Below are 20,950 nucleotides of genomic sequence, written 5' to 3' on the forward strand. Positions count from 1 at the left end.
TGCCTGCCAAGCTGTGCAGCTCCCTGAAATAGAGACGGGAAATGGGCAGCGAAAGGCTCTGTCCAAAGAGGCCAGTCTGTGGATAGATGGAGCTAATATAACCAAGCATTTAGACCAAGCGGACTAAACTGCTGTGCTTCACTGCTCCTTGCCTTTTGCAGTCGTAAAAAATAATTGGCTTTGTATTTTGGGTGGCTTTTTCGGCAAGTGGGTCAGAGTGACTGCCGAGGCTGTTGTCAGGCTGAATCTTCACTCCACTGGGGGACGGATGTGACCAAGTGACTTTATCCCTCTATTGCACACTTTTTAGTTCACATTGAAAATATTTTTTGATGGACCCCTGATAATGTATGGATGATAATTTCTTTTACTTTCACCCTCACCTCCTCAAAAAAGTTGGTGCCTGTAAAGTCTGTAAATGTATTTCTTGAACATGTCTTCAATGAAGAATGTTTACTTACAACCAATAAAACGTGTGAAATACAAATTTAACAATGTGAGCAAGTGTTACAATGACACTTGATATAATGAACAGCCATTGTTCAATTTTAAAATATCAAATGAGAACTGACATCACATCAAAATCTTAGAAGCTTATGTGCATCTCATTTTAAACATTGAAGAATGTATTCTATCAAGACTGAACTGAGAAGGATGATGAGCAATCTCTCAGAGAAACGAGAGGTAATTCATTCTCTGCTATTCTTTACTTCAACCCTGTTCTGTGTAATGCTTTTTTCCTGCCAGTTTAAAGTAGTTGTTTTGTACATCATTATCATGCACACACGTCCAGCTGAGGCCCTATCCTTCAGATCACATCCAGGTGTCTCGCAAACAGTGTCCTCACTGTGCACTCCTTCACTGGGGCGCAGCCTCGACTGCTCCCGTTTTCTTCTTACGCCTGATTCTTATGGGTATCCCACAGCGAGGAGTTTACAGACATCATACAGTATTCTTCTTACGGCTGATTCTTATGGGTACCCCACAACGAGGAGTTTACAGACATCATACAGTATTCTTCTTACGGCTGATTCTTATGGGTACCCCACAACGAGGAGTTTAGAGACATCATACAGTATTCTTCTTAAGGCTGATTCTTATGGGTACCCCACAACGAGGAGTTTACAGACATCATACAGTTTTCTTCTTACGCCTGATTCTTATGGGTACCCCACAGTGAGGAGTTTAGAGACATCATACAGTATTCTTCTTTTTCCAGCACCTCCAGGACATCTGCATGACTGAAAACGTATGGGGCAAATTGCCGCCAAATGCAGTGTGAATATTGTTATTGGAGTAGAATGAAATCCAGCTGATCCCATTTTAAGTAAAATAAAATCCAGCTGATCCCATTTTCAGTAGAATCAAATCCAGCTGATCCCATTTTCAGTAGAATGAAATCCATCTGATCCCATTTTGAGTAGAATGAAATCCAGCTGATCCCATTTTGAGTAGAATAAAATCCAGCTGATCCCATTTTGAGTAGAATGAAATCCAGCTGATCCAATTTTGAGTAGAATGAAATCCAGCTGATCCCATTTTCAGTAGAATGAAATCCAGCTGATCCCATTTTGAGTAGAATGAAATCCAGCTGATCCCATTTTGAGTAGAATGAAATCCAGCTGATCCCATTTTGAGTAGAATGAAATCCATCTGATCCCATTTTGAGTAGAATGAAATCCAGCTGATCCCATTTTGAGTAGAATGAAATCCACCTGATCCCATTTTAAGTAAAATAAAATCCAGCTGATCCCATTTTCAGTAGAATCAAATCCAGCTGATCCCATTTTGAGTAGAATGAAATCCATCTGATCCCATTTTGAGTAGAATCAAATCCAGCTGATCCCATTTTGAGTAGAATAAAATCCAGCTGATCCTATTTTGAGTAGAATGAAATCCAGCTGATCCCATTTTGAGTAGAATGAAATCCAGCTGATCCCATTTTCAGTAGAATGAAATCCAGCTGATCCCATTTTGAGTAGAATGAAAAATAAAATCCAGCTGATCCCATTTTCAGTAGAATAAAATCCAGTTGATCCCATTTTGAGTAGAATAAAATCCAGCTGATCCCATTTTGAGTAGAATGAAATCCAGCTGATCCCATCCCGAGTCTTCTTGCCACTTTCTCCAGTGCAATCGAGCGCTTAATCGGCTAGGATCTCAGCCCGTGCGTGGATGAGCCTCCATCTGGGCCCTGAGATGTTCCCGCTGCTGAAACTCCTCTGAGATTTCAGAAGGAACGCCGTGGAGAAAATTGGAACTAAAGCTTTGAGATTAAATGGAAAAAAGAGATAGTCATCTATGGCCAAGCTAAATAACAGCCTTACTTTTTGTCCATCCCTCCACAAACTGACAATTCTGTGTAAAGCCCATAGTCTGTGGTGTGCTGGGTTAATTTGTTCAGCTATCTGATCTCTGGAGAGTGTATACTCTATTTAATGGCCCATGCCAAATGTTCTGCTGATACTGTATGAACTGGCACCGGTGTAATCTTAAGAGCAGTAGTCCAACTATGCTATCATTTTAAAATCTTTCCAGAATATACTTGCTCTGTACATCTCCTTAGCCAGAGCAGTTTGCACTGTTTGCATTTTTCAGTGTGTTACCCTTGTAAGCAGCTAATTGTTTGCTGCAGCAAGTCAGGCTTGCTCAAGGGCACAACTGCAATGTCCCAGCTGGGATTTGAATCAGAAGCCTCATCCTATCGTTTCCCATTTCTCCATCTTCCTCTTGTTTTGGGATACCCAGCCATATACACCCAGACTGAAATCTCCCCAGCTGATGTGGGAGAGTGTGGACCAGCACAGCCTCCTGTTGACCACGTGATGTCACCAGCTGCTTCCTTTCACACCGTGGCTCACAAGCCTGCCTCGCACAAACATGAGTTGGAGGAAGACTCTTTGCGCAAAGCTGTAGGCCCAATCAACCAGTGGGGGTCGTTAGAGAGCAATGGGTTCCCTGCCAATTGGACTCCCCCTAAAGGGCAATGCTCCTGGATGGGGGTACCAGTGAAAATCAGCATTTGAACTTGGGGCCTCTCTATGCACTAGTGCAACAGTGTCTTAGCAGGGTGAGCCACCCAGCAGACTCTCCTGGGGATGTGTTGTGTCCTCTGAAGGATTATAGGCACTATTGTGAGTTTTATACATATCTGTATAGGGCTATTTAAAACATCAGAGTCAGCTTGTTAAATCTGTTGGTAGGCAAAGTCACTTAAATGCAGTATTGGTGAATAAGCCACTTGCAATTTATCAACAAAAAACACCATTCGTCTCTTTCTTCATTTGTTTTGAACTTGCTGATATAGAAGTCAGTTGGATACTGCACATTAATTCGATTGTAATGTAGCAGCTGAGGTAGTTTCAGAGCAGGGTCTGAAATAACACCTGCCTAATGCAGGTAAATTGTTGGCTGTGGTGGGTAAATTGACTATAAAATGTCTATACTTGGATATAGTTACACATTTGAATGTCGCACATGCAACCTAAAGTCTGTGCCATAGGTGCTATGCAACTTTAGATCAACAGTCAAGACTTCACTCTCTTTGATGTTTGCATTGGTCAGTTATCAGGAGCATCAATCAAAAATACGCCCAGACATTCCCTCCCACTCTTTTCACTCAATGCTGCTTGCTCTTATCGGAGGCAGGTGTGTTAACGTACAATATGCAGCCACATTTCCTGAAATAACTCCAGGAAGCAAGAGCTAAGGAACTGGGGATGCAGGGAACAGCAAAAAAAAAAAGAGTGGCTCTTCGGTGACTAATAGAGTTTTGAGAAAAGGGTAGGATGCTGGGTTATGATGTGGGCATTGGCATGTTTTGCCTTGTGTGCTGGGAGCTAGCTGCTGTCAAGAGCAGGCAGTCCCTTGTGAGATTCTGTGCTTGTAATTCTAGTTATGCGCTTGTTTTCCCCTGTGGTTTTCAGTAGTGGCATTTAAAAATTCTGAGTGACATGTAGACATTTTCATCTGACTGCCACAGTGGTTGGGAGAGAAAAAAGTTCATGTTTCAGGGGTGGAAACGCGGATGTCTCAGGTCGATAATGGAAACCAAGACGTCTGGAAAAACGTGAAGTGGGTGTGTATTTGTGTGCGACTGGCGGTGTGTGTGTGTGTGCGCGTGCGTGCGAGTTTTGCTCCATCCCCTTCCCTAATGAGGGTCTCGATGCCGAAGTGTGGGTCCGCTGTGGGAGGAGGCGCCGGCAATTTGGCGCACTGGACTCCGTTTGGCACATCCGCAGCCAATCGCTGCATCGCTGCTGGCAGAGACCCCGCACCCCCCCCAGTCATCCAGCTAACCGTCAAGAGCCGGCTTCTGCTGAGCCCCGAGTCTCTCCTCCTGCGCTCTGTGTATCCCACGGCGTGCGCGCCGGCGTCTGTGTGTGTGTGTGTGTGTGTGTGTGTGTGTGTGTGCGTGCGTGTGCTGCGCTGTGCCGGAGACGCAGCGTCTGTTTGATCGAGCGGCGGTGGCAGGAGGAAAGGCTGGGGAAGGAGGCTCGCCATCGCGCTGGGTCTGAGCGACGCGACACGGCGGTGAGTTATTGGGAATCATCGTGGCGCGTGGGCTTTGTTTTCAAGCCGCTTGCCGGTCGCGGCATTGTTTATCGGAACCGCTCCTGACATCTGGGAAACGCGCTGCAGCCTGGATTTCTCGCTGATTCTGTCCTCGTGGCTGTTAAATGACTGCACCCGTTTAAGTTCTGTTGCCGAGTCTTTGTTTTTGTTTTTTTTGTAATTATTTCTTTCATTTTGTTCATTTTAATTTTATGTCTTTTTCTTAAATTGAAGGAGCGTTCGTGGTGCTTCCCGGTGCTTGAATGTATGCTGTTTTCCCAGCGTGTCTGGTCTTCATTTTAAATTCAGACTCATCAGTGAGCAGTAATTCATTCAGACAAGGTTCAGTGCAGTCAGATGAATGGATATTGTCGTTTGTTTAAAATGCTGAGGATGGTGGTGTGCAGGCAGTTTTAGAACACTTGCTCTAATGCAAGTATTGCTTCCTGCTTTACTGATGCTGAATATGATTCTGAAACACCTTTGTATGTTTCTTCTTCTATCTTCAAGCTCACACTCTCTCCTCTCTCTTTCTCTCTCTCTCTCACTCTCAGGATGTGTGGGTTTTTCTTCTCTTCATCCATTCCATTCAGTCCTCAGCATGGGCACTCTGTCTAGTACAGGGCAGATTAGACTGCAGTCAATGTTTCTTTGCCATTCGGACAACTTGGCAATTTTCGAGGGAGGTCCAGAGGCAAAGACAGGGCGATTCTGAGCTCATTTAATGCGATTATACTATATGAATACTGCATCGCTGAAGAAATTTTTGTTTCCAGTTAGTATTATCCTTTAGGTAAGCACTTTCATGAATGTACTTAAAAGTGATTTAGTGGGTGTGTGTCACTTGGTGCCAGCTGATGGTGGTATCCACTGGTGCAGTAAAAGACAACATTCAGAAACTGCACATATGAGTGTCTATATGTGTATATGAGTGTATGTGGACCTGTTGTGGACCCACATTTGTGTGTGTGCTTATATGCCTGTGTGTATATAGGCGTATACCTCTGCACTTGTGTTTGTCTTTGTATTTCTGTGTGAGAGTGTATGGATATCGTGTGTGCGTGTGTGCGTGCGTGCGTGCGTGTGTGCGTGCGTGCGTGCGTGCGTGCGTGCTTGTTTTGCCATCGAGTATATACGAGTGTATGTGTAGCTGTTCATGTGTGTATGTATTCATGTATTTGCTGTTGTGTGTATGTGTGTGTGTTTTGTATTTCTGGGTCTGGGGATGTGTGTGATGAGTACTGGCTGTGTCCCAGCCCCCAGGATCCAGTAGCCAGCGCTGGGAAGGAGCCAGCCCGAGAGTGCTGGCTGTCACAGTGGCTGAAAGGCTCAGTTACTCAGGCCCGTGTGAGTGCTGTACAGAGGAGTGCAGTGGAGGGTGTGCTGTTACTCAGGCCCGTGTGAGTGCTGTATAGGGGAGTGCAGTGGAGGGTGTGCTGTTACTCAGGCCCGTGTGAGTGCTGTACAGAGGAGTGCAGTGGAGGGTGTGCTGTTACTCAGGCCCGTGTGCGTGCTGTACAGAGGAGTGCAGTGGAGGGTGTGCTGTTACTCAGGCCCGTGTGAGTGCTGTATAGGGGAGTGCAGTGGAGGGTGTGCTGTTACTCAGGCCCGTGTGAGTGCTGTATAGGGGAGTGCAGTGGAGGGTGTGCTGTTACTCAGGCCCGTGTGAGTGCTGTATAGAGGAGTGCAGTGGAGGGTGTGCTGTTATTCAGGCCCGTGTGAGTGCTGTATAGGGGAGTGCAGTGGAGGGTGTGCTGTTACTCAGGCCCGTGTGAGTGCTGTATAGGGGAGTGCAGTGGAGGGTGTGCTGTTACTCAGGCCCGTGTGAGTGCTATATAGAGGAGTGCAGTGGAGGGTGTGCTGTTACTCAAGCCCGTGTGAGTGCTGTACAGAGGAGCACGGTGGAGGGTGTGCTGTTACTCAGGTCTGTGTGTGTGCTGTACAGAGACGAGTCTCCCTGCCTCATTAGCTGCCCGGCTGCCACAGTCTGAGGCAGGAACATTTTATTAGTTCTGAAATGGAGGTTCCTTCCGTATCTCTCTGGAGCTTCATGACCAGGGGGCTTGTTTCACAAAAGTTGCGATGTGTGAGCTGAGATCTGTCAGATGCGACAGATTTCTCCTGCACTTTTTGGAGCGTTTCACGTAGAAATCGCAATTGCAAGCCTCAAACGCATGTCGCAAGCACGTTCATGTAGGCAGTCGGTAAATCGGCTATCGTTCTCGTCCACTTGCTTCCTTTTCGGTTTCTATCAAACTTTTGCATTTGTGCACAGCATTAGCACTCCTCAGCAAAGTGGGCTGGCCATGGCAAATGTGCTATTAGCTTGCCGAATTTACAAATATCCATTGCTACCGATAGCGAACTGGTATTATTTTATAAGTTGATATGTAGTCTTCACTTGGATAATAAGCAATAGAAAACAGAGTTTCCGTGATCGCTTGTCTGGAGTGCAATTTGGGCAGCCAATCTGTATAAGCCCCCACGCCATTGGCTGTGGTAATTCGAACCAATTTTCAACCAATGAAACTTTAATTATTATACAGCTGTACAATGTTTTGATCCAGAGTGATGGACCGTCAACGGTATATTTTAAACCCGAATTTAAGGACTATACACACAAGCTGAGTCAACATGTCAGTGAGCCTTTTTCAACGATAGGAAGGGATTTACAATGGTCTTGTAACAAATGTTTTGACACGTAAATCTTACCTATTGTGCCTTTAAATATTGAGATTTTTAAAATATTGAGTGCAGCAGTTTCGAGTGTGCATTTGTGGTTTGGGAGGGACAGGTAGGTGAAGTGAGGTGCACTGGGGCCGGTCAGTGAACACAGTGTTGCTGTGCACAATTGGGCAGTTGAAGCTTAGATTACTGGTTATGCTACACACCACAGCATTTTTAGTAGTTGTTGCAGTCCTCAATGCATTTTCTTGTTCGCCTGTATAACAGGTGGCTTTTACTCTGTTTATTTCTTACTCCATTTGTCCAAAGTCAGAAAATAAATGGACTGAAAATAAATAAACTAAAGTAGCTTTCAGTGCTGTCGTAGGGAGACAACTCAAAGAACCGGCTGTTTGGCGGTGTGTGTGTATGCATGAATGAATTTTGTGTGTATGCATCCTTTGCAATATACTTGCTAAATCCGTGTTGTTCCAAAAGAAATGGTATTGGATTTTGTTTTTTAAGTCTTATAGTTCGGCTACTGAGACACAATTGAGCCTTGATATTCCTTGCAGTGTTTCAGCAGATTCCCATGTAATTAGGAGATGCTTGACACTGCTATTTTTGCTAAGGAACCATACTGTACATCTGCTACATTATTATACCTCAAGTTTTTGCAAGAAAAGAAAACCTTTTTAGCAATCTGTCTAGGCAAAGCTTTACTGTAGATTTTTGCCCTGAAATGAGCTTCAATGGGATGGTGTCAAGTCATTCGTTCTCATCACATGCAGTATTTGAGGTTCTGTGGTAATGTCCTTCCTGTATTCTTCCTTTGGCAATGTAATGTACAACCAATTGATTTTTGAATCGCAGTTTCCATTAAAAAAAGAATAGGATACTGCAGCCTCGCCCATGTTGTCATCCAATAGGACAGTATCATCTTAATATCTTTTTCCCAGAATAGCATTATGAAGGTGACATTTTCCCTTTTCCTGTCTATTGAGAAACCCTGCGCGCTTTGTATTTTGCCCACAGCTGGATATTACATGCATTCTTCCTCAAATACTTTCCTCAGAATGAAAACCTACAAGATATCTTTCAGTCAGGGTGAAAGGACGCTGAATAGCGGGGTGATCGGGAATGGAAAAGGACCCACGGCTTTCTGAAAGCCGCCCCTCCTGAGAGAGAGCGCAGTGACCTTGGACGCCCGGCGCCTTCGGAGCGGATCGTTTGAGCGGCCCGACGGCATCGATCCGTCGCGCTCTTCCCACACAGGCCGGGCGGCGCGCCCCGTGTCCCGGCCCGTTTCAGAACCCTCTTCCCACACAGGCCGCCCCGTGTCCCGGCCCGTTTCAGAACCCTCTTCCCACACAGGCCGCCCCGTGTCCCGGCCCGTTTCAGAACCCGGGACGCCGCGGTCGGGCCATGCGGCTCACCAGGGCCGGCTTCGGGGCGTAAGTCATTCTTTTCTGTGCGTTTCAGAGTACGGCCGCTTCGAGGCAAAAATCCATGACCTGCGGGAGCAGATGATGAACCACAGCATGAGCTCCGGATCAGGATCGCTGAGAACCAATCAGAAGCGCTCACTCTACGTCAGGTGAGACGCAATTCTCTCCCAGCGTGTTCTCGTGTTGTGATCATGTTTCTCATTCTCTCAACGTCCAGGTCCCATATTTGAGTCGGGGTTGTGTGCATCCTCTTTGGCTAATGGAGCTTTGTCTCTTTTTGTCCCGTTTCAATAGCAAAATACAGCAAATATTGTCTTGATAAGCAACATAAATGCTGAAAGCATATGTTATGTAGTATATTGATAGTTCAAATTATTGTGTGTGCAGGATATCTGTGCTGACTGACATCCACATTGATATCTATTCATATGGTATATTATTACAGAGTGCATTACAAAGATACTCTGTAAATGTATATTTAATAATACTTAAAAACATTATAGAGTCAGCATTTTCAACAATTATTATTTAATCTACATATTTAAAATACTTATTTTCTTGGCTGAATCACTTGACATTTAAATATCTTCTGAGAGAAAAAATGCATTACTATTAAAGTATATCCTTCTTGCTCAATCATCAACTATGGGCTGTTACACCCTCCACTCCACCCTTGAGTTGACCTAAAATGTAATCATTCTAAATAACTTCATAGCGTAAGCAGGAAATCTTTGCATTGTGTGGACTACCTTTGCGTTCTCTGTGCTGGCTGGATTTTCAGTTCACGAATAGAGATTCTTAATCTTGCTGACTTGATTTATTTTCATACCGCTCCCCTCTTAGCAGCCAAGGGAAAACAGTGTTATTTGGCGGTTAATATGGTTAACCTTTAGGTGACTTTTATAATTTGACTTTGAATATTTGGAGTCACAAGCAGTTCTCCGGGGGAAAGCGAATAGAGCCACATACGTTATTTTATTAGAGGGCCCTGTGGTGGATGGGGAAACTGTGACCTGGAGCAGGTCTGCAGTATCGCGGCCCGGGATTGGTCCCTCTCTCCTGTTCCAGTCAGCGCCGCGGAGAGTGCCGGCTTGTTACTTGAGGGTGTCCGACCAGAGCCAGGTTCTGTCGAATGGAAGGTCATGGTGTGTTTTTGGAGATTTTCATTCACAGTTATAGGTCTATTTTACTGTGCCCCTTTATGCCTGACTTTATGCCTGACACACTGCTGAAAAAGCTAAATATGACAAGCGGAAGACATTTTTCAACTATGCTCTAGTGAACTTATAATGATGAGGTAATTAGCTGTAATGTGTATGAGATCAAGCAATTTTTTTTTGATTGAGGGGTGTGTGTGGGTGGGTGTGGGTGGGTGTGTCTGGGTGTGTGTGGGGGTGTGTGTGTGTGTGTGTGTGTCAGAGCATCTGCTAATTTCCTAAACATAGTGGGTTGTGGGGACGCTCCCAGAGATGCTTTTATGTGGCATCTGCAGTCGAACCAAACCAGCATGCAGGGATGTTTTTGAGCACGTACCATGCTCTACATCCCTTTATTTCCATCAGATTAATTCAAGATCTGTTATGCGGAGTGCGTTCGCTTCAGGCACAAGCTTTGACCATCTGTTAGCGGGTTGGCTGTGATAACTGAATGAGAAGAGAATGTGTCTGAATCCTAAGAGCACAGGGTGTGATAATTTTGGAGCCAAACCAGTCGGTCCATTAAATAAATCAGCTGCAGCTTGCAACTACAAATCTCCCACCCACGGGCAACGTTAACCTAACCCATTCGGCAATGTCCCAACTTAATAGACACTTAATGGAAACCTGATGGTTAAGATGGCCGCCCCGTGCTACGAACGGGCCGCAGCGCAGGGCAGCAGCTGGGTCCGGCCGCACTACGTCCCAACCCCCGGAGGGACTTGTTTACACGGAGTTGAATTTAGACAGCTGTAATCGAGGCCTGGCACAGGAAGTGACACGTCTCCGTAGATTGAGCCTCACGCACGCTGACGGCGCGGGCCCTCTGCGTCCCAGCTGCCCCGGCAGCGGGTGACAGATGGCGGCCGGCCCCTCGGACGTAATGGAGGCGAAACGCGAGGCGGGCAGAGATTGCGCGCACTTGACCGCACTGCTGACAGCGGAAAAAGAAAGACTTTATTGCAAGCCTTGTAGGCCTGTCAAACACTACCTACACGCAGCCTGCACAGTGAACATTACATTTTAATAAGTCGCACAGTCTCAGCTTTACGGTTTATACGATATGTGGTTGATTGAATCGGTCTTATACAATAGTCAGTGACTGATGGACCATTTTCTTTTGGCATTAATGTTGCGCGAAATTGTTCAATAACGTTAACATTTGCTGTGTGGTGCATCTACTATGTTGACTGCCTGTCCACTCACAATAAGTCCATGCCTTCAAGCTATGCGGTAGGTGCAAATAAAGAATCAAACAGTAGGAAGTTAAAGCATCATCATCAAAGTGCATCATCAGTCTATGCCCAGACATGGATGGTGCTTCCATTCACAAGCTCATGTTCATCAGGAACACGTGTTGCTAAAACGTGGTGGCAGTCTACAGAGAGAGCATTTCTACAATGTAAATGACATTACGTGGGAAGTCTCTCAACAGACCTCTGCAGTGATCCAAATCGCCGTTATACCTCGAGACTGATAAAACCATGTTCTTCTGACATTAATTTGATGTTAAACCGAGCGGAGCTGTAACATGGAAACGGTTCACTTATTCTGGAATAGGCCCTTGACTGTAACAGGTCAGAAATGTAATGCCAAACGGTAGCCTGTCTAAGCAATAACTTTTTGTTGTGTTAGACTGAGGGTGTGCCGGACACTAAATCTACCAGTCCAAGCTGCTTGAATTTCTCCTACTTAAGCTATGTTTTTTTTTTCATATGTCAGTGTGGCATTGTCAGGTTACCATGACAACACCGTTGAGAATCCTTCTTCCCACTCCCTCCTGTTCCCGTCTGAACGGAATGGGCTTCCAGGTCTCTCGTTTACGCAGGGGCAATTTCTCTCTGCCTGACGGTGCCAAGATAAACCTGTCACCTTCACTGGAGTGATTAACATTAATGCAGCTCTTTCCTCAGACTGATGAATCAAAGACGTGTTTATACCGCCCAAATGTGCTATCTCAGCTGCTCTCCGATGCCCACGTCACTGACAGATCAGTGCACTCGCCGTCTTTTCAAACAGCCGCAGTACCCACTGATCTAAGTTTGGAATTTTTTTCACTAAAATTAGATAACATTTCTACTCAGCTAATACATATGACTATATATTTACTGTTTTGGTATTTTTAATTTTACGTGTTGCATGTCATGTCCAATGCCATTACTTTTGCCCTGTTTACACAAGATAGATGCAATTTCTTGACAAAATAAGGTACATGTTGAAGCACAAGAAGTTGGTGTAGCTCAAAGTCAATATCAATCATAACCAGTCACAGTCAGTTGGAAGGCATTGGAAGTCCGGATCTCTGGTTAGAATTGGACAGGTCCAATCTGTATTTGATTTCTTGTGTTTAGAGTACTCTGTTCAAGGAGCGCTTCAGGCGTCAAAAAAGTGGAGCGTGAACGGGGCTGAAAGTTGCGAGCATGTAGGGCTGTTGTCGTGACCCCTGGTTGGCCACAGCCTTCCTCAGATGTCTGTGGGAGCTGAGACTGTGTCACTCAGACCATCTCTGCAGGCCTTTTGTCAGGAAGCGTTTCCAGCAGGAAGATGAAGGCAGAGAGACAGTGGGATGACTCAGCATCCCCGCCCCCCCCCCCCCCCAACTCCCCCCCGCCATCGTGAAATGGCGCTTAATCAAATTACATGCTTTTTGTTCTCCCATTTTGCAAGTTCAGCATTTCAGTTGCACGATAGGACAAGGGTGTTCCAAAGGGCAGCGTGACAACATTAACTTATCCTTTTTCCATTCCCCATGTGCAATACCCCAAGGGATCGAGATCGATGATAAGTATATTTCCTGTGTTTGTGTTTTTAGAACCAGATATTTATTTTGTGCACTTATGAATGTGTATAATTAAAATGTTTAGGACAGTCTTGTGAAGTATCCTTCCATTTCTGGCTAACCTAGCTACTTCATAGCCCCCGAGATTAATGCACCTCATTATACATTGTAGCAAAGCATGCATTATCTCACTGGAGGTATTTTCTCCAAGCCATTCTGCTGATCTGTGTGTACTATATGCTTGCGTGTGTATGCATACTATATGTATACGCTCTTGCAAACCAGCAAAATGTACAGACTAGAGAATTGGAAAAAGTACATACATACATACTACATCAACATATATATTACATAAGGCATAAATCACAGCAACTCATGATATATACTCATAGAGAGGTGTTATTGTGCTAATATTGCTGTGTATGCTATTATAGCTTAGTTTTATATGAAAGAAATAAAATTCATTAATACATTTCCTGAAGGCAATCTGTTTTGCACTAGGACCTGAGCATGGACATAAAGACTGACAATGCAGCATTTCACACTGGCCTTAAAAATCCATCCATCCATCCATCGTCACCCGCTTATCCGGAGTCGGGTCGCGGTGGCAGTAGGCAAAGCCGGGTATTCCAGGCGTCCCTCTCCCCAGCAACGCATTCCAGCTCCTCCTGGGGGATCCCGAGGCGATATATAATCTCTCCAGCGGGTTCTGGGTCTACCTCGGGGTCTCCTCCCAGTTGGACGAGCCCGGAAAACCTCCAGAGGGAGGTGCCCGGGAGGCATCCTGATCAGATGCCCGAACCACCTCAATTGGCTCCTTTCGACGCGAAGGAGCAGCGGCTCTACTCCGAGCTCCCTCCGGATGTCCGAGCTCCTCACCCTATCTCTAAGGCTGAGCCCGGCCACCCTACGGAGGAAGCTCATTTCGGCCTCTTGTCTACGCGATCTCGTTCTTTCGGTCACTACCCAAAGCTCGTTACCATAGGTGAGTAGGGATGTGTATCGTTAGGATTTTATTGATACCGATACCAATACCGATACTCCTTATCGATGCCGGTATTTATCGATACTCTTATCGATACCACGGCATGTAATTTAGTGTATAAAATAAAGACGTTACAAGATGGTAAAAGATTCAATCGTTTTTTATTACCACAAGGGGGGTAACACCAGCAACATCATTAAACAACTTACAGCACCTGCCTTTTAAGCCCTTAGCAAGTCAACATGTGCAGTGCGAGGTATGTCAAAAAAACGAGCAGGCAGCTCCATACAGCCTTAAAGGTAACTGTCAGTGTGATAATGCTTCAACAGAAAAGAAGCTTAACTTAAAATTACAAATGCTTCTCAGAATAGATGAAATTTTAAAAAAACCTAGGGAGATGACCAAAGCCCTTGCCTACATGTTCAACCCAACAGACACATACATGTAAACGGAACAGTAGGCGCTTCTCCTGACGCATTTAGCCCTAACAGTTTTTGTTAAGGAAAAGCGACATATTTACTTTCTCTGGCAGCAGCCGAGATTGCTCTGGACAGAGTGACGTCACACTATACACTCGGATAAAATGGCGCTGCGCATGTTTTAAAAAAGGGTAATTTTATTACTTATTATTTTTTATCCAGCTTTACTGGCAGTCTTAAACCTTTAAGGATATTGGGAATCAATCTTGTACATTATGCCAACTTAATCTAGTATTTCACTTCCCCTTTAATGATTCATATACTCACCGTGACTTGATGAAGAAGCACTGTCAGAGTCTGCCTGCACGGAGGAGGGCACGGTGTTGTTAGCGTCTGCCGGGTTGCTAACTTTAGATGCGTTGTTTAGGCAGTCAAACACGCCGCACTCCTTCAGCTTTATGCTATGGGTAGACTGCAAGTGTTTCATGATGTTGCTGGTGTTACCCCCCTTTGACGCAACTACTTTCTTGCATATATTGCATTGAGCCGAGGCTTCATTGAGTTTGATGAAGTCAGCCCATACCTTGGAGCGCTTAGCTCTTATGGCTGACATATTGACTACTAGAGAAAACAACGGGGCGCTGCGTCATAACCTGTCGACGGCGGCAGTGTCATAATTACGCGACGGTTAGGTAGACTCCGAAAACAGTATCGTTTGTCCAGAACCAATTAGGAACCGGTACACATCCCTATAGGTGAGGGTTGAGACGTAGATCGACTGGTAAATCGAGAGCTTCGCCTTCCGGCTCAGCTCCCTCTTCACCACAACGGTCCGGTGCAATGCCCGCATTACTGCTGACGCTGCACCGATCCGCCTGTCGATCTCACGCTCCCTTCTACCCTCACTCGTGAACAAGACCCTGAGATATTTGAACTTGGGGCAAAAACTCGTTCCCAACCTGGAGGGAGCAATCCACCGCTTTCTGGCAGAGAACCATGGCCTCGGACTTGGAGGTGCTGACTCTCATCACGGCCACTTCACACTCGGCTGCAAACCGCTCCAGTGCATGGCATAAGTCAGTGTTCTCTTTATTGCACACATCACATATACGTACATGCGTGCAGTACTATGTAGTGTGTGTGCATATATTTGTCGTAGCCTGCTGTGGTGGTTCTCTCGCTCTGAGCTGGGAGCTGTCAGGACTCCCTCTGATTGTGTCATTCATATCTGGGAGGGAAGCGTGACTGGCTGCTGGACCAGCCACTGCTAGCCAAGTGCGCTAGCACACATCCAGTCTCACCCAGACAGATCGCAGCCCAAAGAAAAACCGCTACTAGCGCTGTGCCCCCTGCTCAGTGTGCCAGCCTCTTCACGTCTCCTTTCATTTTGAACACTATTTACAGTGTTTCACATGTTTGTGCACTGTATGAGCCTCTCATCCGTTCATCCATCCATCCGCAGCTGACCAGTGTCACTTTTTCTCAAAGCAGCCGCCATTTCTTTGCAGGGTCTTTTTTTCTGGCCGATTATCTCTCATGCTCTAGCACACATCAGTTTCTGATGGGGTCTGACTAATGGTTGGGCGACCGAACCATTCGTATGGCTACACCATATGGCCAGATGTCCGCCACATTCAGGTTCTTACGGGCTCCAGTGCACAGGAGCACAAAATGGCCGCCAACTGCCAGATGTGAGACCCCCACACAATGCTCAGCACTCACAGAGGGAGTAGAGACTGCTGGCTCCCATATGTGCGTCACTAGACTGATGAAACATTAACCTAATGCAGTGTGGAAAGCACAGAGTTCACCCAGCAGCTCTAATTTGTTCGGAGTGCCTCTCGCCTTTTGGGCGCATTTCTTCCTCCTGTCAATGGGGAGGAAGAACCAAACAAACTCCTTGGGCCAACAAAGATGAATTCAATGCATTAGCGTTAGGGCTCACGCACCTCGTGAAGTTTTGTCCTCCATCTGAAATTCCAATTTTTCTATTGTTACTCTGTATACCCAAATCCTCAACTCGGGTGATGTGTCGTTTAATCAAATATAGTCGCTTTTCCCCATGCAAGACAATAAGGAGAGGACGACAATAAAGTCACCCAATGCGGTGGTGTGGTCTCGTTGAGGTTATTTATTATCATAAGATTCCATGAGTGTAAATCTGATGTGTGGCTGGAATTTTACAGCACCATTACATATTTGCATGTATTCTCTGTTAAGAGACACTCCTGATAAAAACCCAATTTAAATTCCATTCAATTCCATGGTGTTTTACGGACTGGACAAACAAGGTAGTAATGCCAAAGCATACACTTGGGAATGATATGATATCTCAGATGAAGTTACTCAGATTTAATGTATTTTTGTATATACTGTATTTTGTATAATAATATTATTTCTTGCCTTTACATTATGTTACTGTATGTGTCTCTTGGTGACATCCTCTTTCTTCTCACAATTTTCCTCCCGGAGGGAGAGATCAAAGCGTGGTGAAGCTCTTCTCTCATTTTTTATTATTTTTTAGTTTGTTTCAGTACATTACATATGGTTGCCATGCCGACTGCCATCTCTTTCTTGTCTCTCCAGGCCTGTGAGAATGAAGGGTATGCGATTTCCCTGTGCGGAGTTTGACAGTGTCACGCAGTGCACTTTTTCCGCTCAGCGGGAGGTAGAAACAGAGGGAGCTGGCCTGGGGCTTGGACTGTAAAACAGCCAATCGGAGCCCATCCTTGGACTCACTTGAATACTTTTCCGTGACGACGGCCAACTTAGCATTGCATATGCGTAATGCCCACCTTTGGTGTAGCTTAGCATAAAAATCCTTGGAAAGGTCACTGCTGGCCTGGCCGTCAGTTGTCCTTCAGCATTTGAAGGACTCGTGTACAGCTGCCAAAAGGCTCCTCTCCTGGACAATGATCGACCTGAGCGATGGGGGGAGAGACGCAACTGGCCTGTTACCTGAAAACTATTAACGCTCGCAAATTGTTTAGCGTCCACAGAGCCACACTGGTTTTATGTGCTTCATTTGCCAAGTGCACAGCTCCAGGGTTGTTTAATGAAGACAAAAAAAGCTATTGTCTTCACCAGCCTTTTTCAATGAAAAGATTTGTCTCCTTTAGGAGTTTAGCCTTCTCATCCTGATAGCTCTTCAATAACGTTAAGACGCAAGAGTAGTGAACTCACAAGAAGATTGCTTTTGGGCAGAGATTGATACTACGTTCACTTGTGTCATTAGTAATGATGGATGTATGTTGTGGTGGATTATGTGCTAGCATGATAGGGACCAGTTTCATCCAAGAGTGAGAGTCGGTGACAGTGAAGAAAGTGAGCATAAAGTTTGGGAGATGAGGATTATTAAATAATGAGGAATGGAAAGATTGGTCTTATTGTAAAATAACTGACTCTGTGCAACTTTTTGTAAGTGCTTAAAAGTGTCTTGGCTGGCTGCTGCGAAATTTGCAAGAAAGTCTTGCATTTTGCAAGGTCATAATTTTTTTTTCTTATTTAAACAAAATTCCTCAGGCAGTTACAATGGTAGCATGGTGCCAGAGGTGCCTCCCCTGAGACTGTCGGCTGAACGTAGAGCAGAGTGCTAGTCTACTGCAATGGCTGGATGATGTAGCCCTCATAGCAGTTCTGTGAATATATATATTATATATATATTACCAGGATGTAGATATGTTTAATGTGTGTATCTGTTACTGACTGGCAGTGCAATTTTGAAAGCTTATCTATAGCCTTGTAAGAACATTTTGGGGTGTAAGGAAAATATACAGTATCTATACTTGCATGTTTTCCCCATCATACAGTTTATTTATTTTTTATTTTTTATTTTTTTTGCTCTGGTTAAATTCTGCATGCTTTAATGAACACAACAGTTCACAATTGTTTAAAAAAAAAAAAAACTTGATACTATTTTAATTTCATTTAAAATTTCCAATATTCCATCAGAAGAAGGAAAATGGTGATCGTATCTGACAATATGCAGCCAGTTACCATCACAATCAGGAAGAGATGTTTTGAACACCTCTATATTCGCATGTAAATCAGTATTTAACTGAGTGTGGCCTTGCATTAAGCCCTTAGTGCCTGAAGAGAGTGTGGGGCTTCCCATTGCGTCTAAAGCGTCTCACACTTTTAATATCAGCGGCTTCAGAACAAAGCAGCCGTGCGTTCATTTGAATGCGGTTGCCATGTCTCAATGTCTGCGTCACGGGGCACCTTTCCAAAAAAGCACTGTTGTTATGGTGACGGCGCGGGGCCCCAGTCCAGTGTAGAAACAGCCACCGCTCTCTCTATCTTTCTCAATCATTAATGGAAGACCACTCGGGCCACACTGCTTCACTAAAGCGTTTCAGTTTTTTTCAGCCTGCACATGGCTGAGGAGAAGACCTGATATTTAAAAAGGCAGAATTCAAAATGTCACATGCCACAGTAGCAGGATATTTTTAAATACATTTTCTAAAATTAAACTGAAAAAGTTTAAACAAGAAGTCCAGCATTTGAAATCAGTGCATCGCCGGGAATGGCTGAATCTGTGTACAACATTAAGATACTTTTCCACTGTGACGGACACGTGGCACCGATGCTAATTGCCACCTTGGGAGCTGTGGTCAGTCAGGGGGAAAGAGTGGGAGTGTAGAACAGAGACCAGAGACACACACCTGTCCTTGCTGTTGCTGGTGCAGCTGAAATCTCCCTCTCAGTTCCGCCCTTCCGTCTCCCTCCTACATACCTGTCTTTCTCCAGAGCCCCCGTGCAGCCTGTGTGCGACAGGAAACTGAATGTGCTCAGGCGTTGGAAGGTGTTGGTGACATCAGCGAGTAAGGCCTAGTTGGCCAATAACCTTGAAGTGTGTTGATTCTAGATGGTTCTAGCTTGTAACTCTCGTCTTGCCTGATAACCTTACGACTCATATGTAGCACTGAAAGCCAATGAATTTAGTTGCTAGTGGCATATAACCTTCATGGTTTGAGGCTGTGACATTGAAGGACTAAGGATTATGATTTAGCCAGCCGTAGAGAACTCAGAGAAAAACAAAGCAAGAAAAAAAGAAGAGTTAAAGCAAAGAACAACATTATTCATAATGAGGGGTGGGTTCAGTGTGTGAGTCATCGCTTGTGCTCAGGGCCTGTGGCATTTATGTCCCAATTAGCCAGGAATTCTGGGAAGCCTGAGGTCTTTCTGAGGATCTTGGGTCTTCCATAACCCAATTATAGCCCAGGCTCCATGCACTAGACATCAGCAGTGAGCAGAGCAGGGTCGGCAGAAAGGCAGACCTGACCTTCTGGAAGATGCGTGTTATTTTCTCATAAAAACCATTTCTCTTTAAACTGACGTTTGATTTTGTGTGACCTTTACGCTGTATAATTTGAGAGCGACAACCTTGGCTTGTGTGCATCACAATAGAAAATGCAATAAATATATTGGAAAACATGGATGATTTGTGATGATTTGCACAGTGTATCTTGTCTATAAAACCTGAACTTGTGTTTTGATTTTCATGCTCAGTTGGAAGAAAAAACATTTGAGGTACAATGTGCCTTTTTTGGATCTTTTAATATTTTTTGGAAAAAAACATAATAAACCCGAGCTCTGCTTTTTCCACAAATGCAACTATTTGAATTTGCCTATCCTTTCTCATAATACAGCAGTAAGATCGCAACACAGACTCATGGATGCTTAGGATATGCACACTGGCTACATGTAGTGTACTCTGGGACTGTTTGCCATGGGTTCTGACTGAAGAGTATTTGAGTCGGGTGGAATGATGAGCGCACCAAACCCTTGGTTCACGTTTGCTTACGTGCTTTCGTTGCTAAACTTAGCATCCTTGTTTGGTTTCCCGGTCTTCTGCAGCTGAATCCATTGTGTGGAGTCTGCCATATGAAAGTGGCCCTCCTCCAAGCCTAGCATTTAGGCAATGCCAGCTAGCATTCTGTTACCTTGGAGACTCAAAAGCAGAGCTGAAACCAGGTCATTTGTGAGGACTCCTGCAGTACGGCATATGTCCCAAAGCTCTGTGACTTAAAAAAGCAAAGCTTTAGAGTAAGCTGATTGCCTTTTGAAAGTGTGGAAAAAATGTTTGGTACCTATTATTATTATTATTATTATTATTGTTATTATTATTATGTAGTGTTAGTAATAGTAGTGGTCTCCCCTGGCTGCATGTACAGTAGGGGAGAGTGGCAGTGACATACAGGTGACACAGGTTGCTGTTTTTATTACATAGTGGTGCAAGTGAAGGTACACTTACATTCTTTGGGGAGAACCATATATATTTCTGCTGTCGCCAAATTGGAGAATTATGGTGGAATTGGAGCAGACGGGTGTGCGACATTCTGGTCATTTCAGCAGTGCCGGAAGGAGGCAAGGGCTGTTCATGACGCACAGCGTGACACCAGCAATGATGCAGACGTGATCATTTGAGGAGTCTAGAAGATTCCTCCTGACATCCAGATTGCATCTGCTGCCTCTCCTGGCAGGGTGTTCAGCCACTCGTCTCTTTGGAGTAACCACTTTCACTCATCCTCCTGGACGCTACAGACTTCAAGCACTAAATATAGTCTCCTTAAACTTTAATATCCGCATTTAAACTTTTATTTAGCCCTCTTGAGAAGAGGACCAGAAGCAACATGTTGTTATGAGGGAAACCGGGCCAATGATGATGTCAAGGCGAAAGCTTTCATTTCATGATTTCACTGGATTATTGAAGAACCTTCTGGTGCACATGTGGGTCATAAATAGTTCCTCTCCTATTAGACAACATTTTGATTTAGCTCGAGGGTACTCACTACAGACAGTCATGATATAAAACTTTTATCAGTTCTCCATCATGACTGGAAGCAGGGTTGATGTTCTCAATCATGGTACATTTTATGTCCCCATTTGGCACACCCATCCCC

At 44.8% G+C, this 20,950-nt stretch overlaps 1 protein-coding gene across 5 annotated transcripts in view; it reads left to right on the plus strand.

The window, feature by feature from the left end:
- Window positions 1-20,950, plus strand: part of dlg2 (discs, large homolog 2 (Drosophila)) — a 239,252-nt gene that overhangs the window by 202,354 nt on the left and 15,948 nt on the right. For all 5 annotated transcript variants that reach the window (XM_061247616.1, XM_061247619.1, XM_061247617.1 and 2 more), the window contains one exon: window positions 8,701-8,815. In XM_061247616.1, the coding sequence (XP_061103600.1) occupies window positions 8,701-8,815 (115 nt within the window). The remainder of the gene's footprint in view (window positions 1-8,700; window positions 8,816-20,950) is intronic.

The sequence above is a fragment of the Conger conger genome, chromosome 7, assembly GCF_963514075.1.
Source record: "Conger conger chromosome 7, fConCon1.1, whole genome shotgun sequence".
NCBI lineage: Eukaryota > Metazoa > Chordata > Actinopteri > Anguilliformes > Congridae > Conger > Conger conger.